At 35.1% G+C, this 6,398-nt stretch overlaps 1 protein-coding gene across 1 annotated transcript; it reads right to left on the minus strand.

The window, feature by feature from the left end:
• Positions 1 to 214: 214 nt before the first annotated feature.
• Positions 215 to 6,018, minus strand: LOC130944702 (mechanosensitive ion channel protein 3, chloroplastic-like). The gene is made up of 14 exons (XM_057873166.1): positions 5,730 to 6,018; positions 5,177 to 5,317; positions 5,010 to 5,069; positions 4,640 to 4,797; positions 3,562 to 3,685; positions 3,371 to 3,468; positions 3,184 to 3,297; positions 2,884 to 2,944; positions 2,405 to 2,554; positions 2,114 to 2,224; positions 1,800 to 1,967; positions 1,581 to 1,694; positions 1,305 to 1,361; positions 215 to 1,218 (listed from the first exon to the last, which is right to left on the minus strand). The coding sequence occupies exons 2-14, from the start codon at positions 5,255 to 5,257 to the stop codon at positions 418 to 420; spliced, it is 2,097 nt and encodes a 698-aa protein (XP_057729149.1). The 5' UTR covers positions 5,258 to 5,317; positions 5,730 to 6,018; the 3' UTR covers positions 215 to 417.
• Positions 6,019 to 6,398: the final 380 nt, after the last annotated feature.

Raw genomic sequence — 6,398 nt, forward strand, 5'->3', positions numbered from 1 at the left:
GACATCCATTCTTATCCTATCCTAGTCACAACATAGATGAACTTTTCAGTATTTCTTATTCCAAATTTAAAGGTTTTGCTTGCTTCCCCTTCCAAACATAGCATCAAACAAAATGATGGCCACAAGCTCCACACTAATATGTACACAGATAATCTAAATGAGATGCCAGTGGTAGATGGTACAATACTTATTTTGTCCCCCTTTCTACTTATGATTGCGTAGGAAACAAACCATAAAACTAAACACTATTATTCAGAAGGTAATAGTTAACAATATTATGAATTGATTATTATGTACATCATTATTTATAGGGTGAATACAATGCATAATTCCAACTTTAAAAAAGACAGCTGGATCATTTTCTGCATAATTTCAATAGAAGGCAGGTATCAAAATATCAACTTCTAAGCCACTAATCTAATCATTCTGCTTAGGATCCTTCTTATCCTTTGTAGCAGGAGGTCCACTCCCATTCCTTTGGACAGCAAATTCTTGCGACTCTCCAGGGATAGGAAGGGGAGTCATTTCTTCCTCGATCGGTAGAGTTCGTTTTGAACCTTCGAGAGCAACACCAAGGAGGATATTATCTTCCAAGGAAGGCCTAATTGAAGGTGAGGACACAGCAGATTTCTCTTCATCTTGCTTCAACGGTGAAGGACTAGCAGAAGTTGTCTCTCCCTTGCTAGACTCATGTGAAGTCACCGGAGAAGTTTCGGGCACAGCACTTTGTGCAAGGTTTTTCGATAGGGGAACTGTTACTCCCTTTCCTGCATTTGCATTTTCCTTTTTGGGCTGCAAGGTTTTGGAGGTCTTCTCAACTGAACCATTAGAACCCAGATTCTGACTCTGGGCTTCAGAAGCTGTCTTGGATTTATCCTTGGAGCTTACACCAGGTGAGGTGGTTGATGTCACCACTGAATTCTCATCTCCTTTGGGGTCAGACATCAAGGTTTCATCAACTTTGGCATCTTTTTCCTCATTTGGACGAGTCGAACGAGCTGAAGGCTTAGGTTTATCCTCACCATTAACTTTATATGGCGGTTCTATAAGGAGGTATGGGCGATTTCCTGCTGCTCTGGATCGAGTGAAAATAGTGTCCCCAAAAGGTATATTTTCCGAGTCAGCCTCACTGTATATTTTCTGAACTGTACGGATGGGAGTGGCTAGCCGAGCTCGATGGTGAGTGACAACTCTAAGAAGATCCAAGAGAATTGCCTCCTGTAGATATTACACGTTAAAAAACAACCACCAGAACACGACTTATTGCTCTAACCGTATGCAATGGTAATTGCTCTAGGTCATACCTTAACACAGAGGTACTCTTCAAAATGTGAAGTTTTCACAAAGCAAGATATTAATATCTGCAATAAGAAAGGCTGTAAGATAATGATAAATTATGGGAAAAAACAGAAACATAACAATTACTCTCAAGGAAAAACTTGAACAGCAATAAAACACAGAATAATAGTGAATCCTTAAAAATATTGATAGATAAATAATTCCCCAGTCAGTGCAGAAAACATCAATACATGCTTAAAAAAAAAGTTTCAGACTTGCAGAAGAACAGCACTGACACTTACCATAAGAGCCTGATTTTCCGGATTGACATTCTCCAGAAAAACCCTCCTATGCAACTTTTGTTGCTCTACTTGAGGATTTTTGGCCAAAACCTTCCGCATATCAGCTACAATATTCTGCATGAGTAGATTGGAATAGAGAAAAACTTAGTTTTCAAAGGAAAATAATACACATCAGAAACTCCTGAACAGGTTTGTAGGAGGGGAACTAAGATTGCTAACATTAATTTTGTTAACATCCAAGTGACTGATAGCAATGTAGCTCTTGATGCGCCAATGAGATTTCTGAGTCAGATTTCTCACAACATTTACAGTGAACTTATGATTGGGAATATGAACTGCTTCCCGATCATCACCTCTCACAATTGTTGGTGACCACCATCCTACATGCTGTAGGGGGAGAAAAAAAGGCATTTTAGTCAAACATAAATAAATAATTAAAATTTCACTTATATATATATATATATATATATATATATATATATATATATATATGTTATAAAAAGGTTCAATTTATGTAAGGCAAAGAAACAAACCTCAACTGTACCAGAAACCTCATATCCTTCAATCTTTGTTTGAATCCACTCATTCATAATAAATGGCCGAGTTGCATGGATCATTATACTCGACAGGAAGTTTGTGAATATCTGGATCAATCACAAATCTGGACTTAAAATGGCAGCACAAGAGAGAGAACAGCTTAATTGGCTAACGTGGGCTACGAGCTATAGTGAATTTGAAGGACTTGCTCTTATAGAGATCCACAAGTTGCAATGAATAACTTGAGTCAAATACTAGTAGCACTACTACAAGAAATAATTCTTTACCTCGCGACCTGCAAGAGTGAGCAATACTGTGCCCAAACCACCAGCAGTTAACCACCTCTGTGTGGAGAAACCTAGCAACTCCATGAACAATGACACCGCAGCAACCCATACAGCAGTATATACAGCTTTCCCAGCAAAGTCAAATCCCACCTGTCAGTCATTTTTTTTTTTTTTTAAATGAGAAGCCAATAAGTTACTTTAACAATTGCAATACACTCACTAAAAGATCCAAACATGAAGGAGGATACTATTTAGAACACCCTATGCGTAAACTGAAAGCAAGTGAATTCAAATGTAAAACATTTCAATTTTCCCACACATGGATCACATAGATCTTCTTAAACATATAAATATACAAATATAACTATAAATGACAACAAAAAAGCAACTAGGCTATCAGTATTATTACAAAAAAGAAAATGACAGAAATTATAAAGTGGCAAGGACTGACAAATGTATTAAATCAATATGAAACATACATTTCTTGAATCACTGGAGTCATTTGCCTCCAAAAAGAATTTTTGTGCTTGTTGAATAAAGCTGAAATCAAGAAATACAACCACATAAAGTTATAATTTACACACTATGAAGGGCCCAATACACCTAAAAAGAAAGTTGATAAAGCAAACAGATTCCAACATTTTAGAGTGAAGGGGAGGTGAGGGGAAGGAGCATATCTTATAGTCATACCATAAACTAATAGTAAATAAATCAAAATGAAAAACCATTTATAAACACTTCCAATTTCTTCCATGCATGCTTCTCCAAGAATCAAATACCTTGATAAACAGTAAGCAAATGAAATCACTGTTGACAAAGATCTCACAAAATTCAGCAGCCGTTGCTTCACAGCCTGGCTGGCCTCAGATGGTAGGACCAGTGGATCTAGTGCCCTGAAGAAAATTAAGCTACAATCAGTACCAACGGGGCTTCTGGTGCAATATACTTGCTGATCTAGAAAAAAACCTGCATATGAGCATTGCCCCAGTCCACAATAGCAAAGGCTGGAAGTAAGATGTCACGATATATCTGGAGCTACTTTTCTTCCAAGTACTGTCAGTTCTCTGAAAATATTTGCCATCAATCAGAAAAAAATAACAGGGTACAATAACATTCAATCAGAATGGATGAACTAGAAAAAAATGTACGGTAACTACTTGAAGAATAAGAACTCTGCCAAGACGTATGAGTGGTTCAAGGCCACAAACAGCAAAGGCAATGATACCAAGTGCTGGGATCAATCGAAGCAAAACAGGGTTCCCACTAAAAGTCTCCTGCGACCTGCATAAACATATAAACATAAATTTTTGCAATGTAGATAATGCGTTAATTGATAGATTAAACAATAAATCGATGCACCAAAAAGATAAGTTAGAATAATTAGATACCGGCCCTTCAAATAGAAATGGATCCTTTTAATTTTTTCTCTCAAGTGATGTTGCCAATTGTGATAATTCACCATGCATTCTTTAAGTGGAACTAAGAGAAAACATGTGAGAGAAAATGATGTATTGTAAAAAATCACACTTGACAACAATACTTGATATGAAAAAATTGAGAGGATCCATTCCCTCCTCCAGATATGGCACAAAAAGTTTAAAATAAATGCATTACAATATCATGCAAATGATTACTTACAATTTTATATCCTAATTAATTTGAGTTTTGGTAGGCCAGTAAATAAGTTACATTAGTTGTAGTCTCCTCCGTGAGTCATCAAGGAGAAAAACAAAAACAGATCATACAGCTGTTTTAATTTCATCCAGAAACTACATGCCACTCAACAAGCTAAAGATGCCAAAGTGAGCGGAGGCAAGAGCTGGTAGTGTAGCCATGCAACTGCACTTAGTAGATAAGTGACAATATGTGGTATGAGGTGGATTAGAGATTAGTCAAATTGGATTTGAGAATGATGTCCAAAATCTTACCAATCTATTAGGATATATAAAATTATATAGCTTTCACAAATACAAGCTGACTATACTATAATACAAACATGAAAACAAAATCTGGAGAGATGAGAAAATAACCATGTGACAAAAGCATGATTGTATAGTACAATTACATATATGAATTATTATGAGAAAGTGAAATGTTATTGCATAAAAGTAAAGAGCAGAAATCCTAACAAACATAAATTTTATGGCAAAATGACAAAGGAAACCAATGGGAAAGTCATATAGTCACTAAATTGTGGAACATCTCTCAGTTAACAGGAAAAGGAGAGAGGCCAACCTTGTTAAAAATACAGCAGCAGATTTCATGAGTGGAGTCCCACTCCCTCCACCTGGTATTAGGACAGACCTACATATGAAAACTTTACATCTGGAAGACACATGTCTTATTGGGGCGTGTACTTTATTGAAAAGATGGCGTGCTGAAGAATTCTGCTTCTGTTAATTCCAAAAGAAATTCTCAGTGAATCAGATTTCTGACTAATGCAAAACAAATAGAAAGTGAAAATCTAATACAAGTAAAAAAAAGCAATTGTATTGCTGACAAGGTAAGAACCTAACTGAAAAAACAGAAAAAGGAATTATAGATTCATCAAATATGGGAATGAGTGGAAAGGAAGCATGAAATTCTTAATCCACAAAAGCCATACCCAACTGCGTGGTGAAATATTTATGGTAACCAAATGTAATCGCCCAATACCTATTGGATTCTGTCACACAATAATCAAGTAATGTCAGCATTTCTACACCTGAGAACTGCAGGGACTCTCACTTGAAAAAAAATAAATAAATAAATATGAATAACATTAGTGCATACATTATGGAAACTACAGATCCCACTATTACTGTGTAGCCTAATTTCACGAGGCAACTGCATTGAACCTGTGTAGGCCATCATAGTTTAGTAACTGAAGGCCAATGTCATGCAAACCAGTTTACCCTTTCAGTTCAATCAGTCCTGCCAGAGAAAAAAACAATGACTTCAGCAGAGTAGAGTATACGATAATTCTCACTCCAATAATAATTATCATCCTTCCCCTTCACCGCACAGTTAAGAGAGAGGATTCATCTCTAAAAAATCGAAAATGAAAACTTCAATCACTTAACAAATTTTCATCAACTAAACTAAGCTCAAGAATCTTCATTAAAATTAAGCACAGTACGAAAATAAAAAACCACAAAATTAACTACAAAAAGGAAAACAATAGCTAATAAAACCCTAAATTTTCATGCGAAGTAACTGATTAAGCTTATACTAATACAATTAACCACAAGAAGCAGCTTAATCACCAAATACAGCACGTGATTATGAAAAACAACACAATTAAGAACACTAGATTAAGTGAAATTATAGATCTAAGTAAGTATACCTTAAAGGTAAAGATGCACTTAGTAAAAACTTTCCCTCGGAAACAAACGGAGATAAATTCCCGAGAAAATCAAATAACTCGCATTATTACACGAGATGATGGAGAGAGGGAGAAAGAGAATCTGGTAATGGCGTTGAAGGTGAAGGAAGGGTTCGTTAGGTTGTGTACATAGAAAAAAGCCCAAGTTGGTTGGCTATGCCTGCGTTCTTCTACTTCTTCTACTTCTTCTTCTTCCTTAGTTAAGGGACGTGGTCCAATCAAAACGTAGAGTTTCGGATTAATCTATGTTCATTAACCCGCGAAATTGCACATTAATTTTTATTTACTTATTTTTAATGGATTTATGTGGCGCCTAGAAAACAACACGACGCCTGTGAATGAAATCCTAACAGTTGAAATAACGTACACGCTATGCGTTTTTCCCTTTTACTTTTTCATTTTCTAATGGATTTAGCCGCCAGAATTTAATTTTGATATATTGACACTTAAAATATAATTATATAATTATATCTAATTTTTTAAATAATATTTATATAATTAATATAAAAAGTAATTAATTTTATTAATATAATATTATATAATTAAATATATATATAAAATTATTTTATATTGATAATACATTAAAATTAAATTCTTTAACTATAATAAATAAGGTTAGAGTTTAATTTT

The sequence above is a fragment of the Arachis stenosperma genome, chromosome 8, assembly GCF_014773155.1.
Source record: "Arachis stenosperma cultivar V10309 chromosome 8, arast.V10309.gnm1.PFL2, whole genome shotgun sequence".
NCBI classification, from domain to species: Eukaryota; Viridiplantae; Streptophyta; class Magnoliopsida; order Fabales; family Fabaceae; genus Arachis; species Arachis stenosperma.

Excerpts from the sequence above, each read along its gene's own strand:
- LOC130944702 (XM_057873166.1), bottom strand. The coding sequence starts at position 5,257 with ATGATGGCCTACACAGGTTCAATGCAGTTGCCTCGTGAAATTAGGCTA. Across the intron at positions 5,070-5,176 it reads GGATCTGTAGTTTCCATAAT|AATCCAATAGGTATTGGGCG; the intron begins GTATGCACTAAT and ends ATTGTGTGACAG. Across the intron at positions 2,555-2,883 it reads ACTCCAGTGATTCAAGAAAT|GTGGGATTTGACTTTGCTGG; the intron begins GTATGTTTCATA and ends AATGACTGACAG.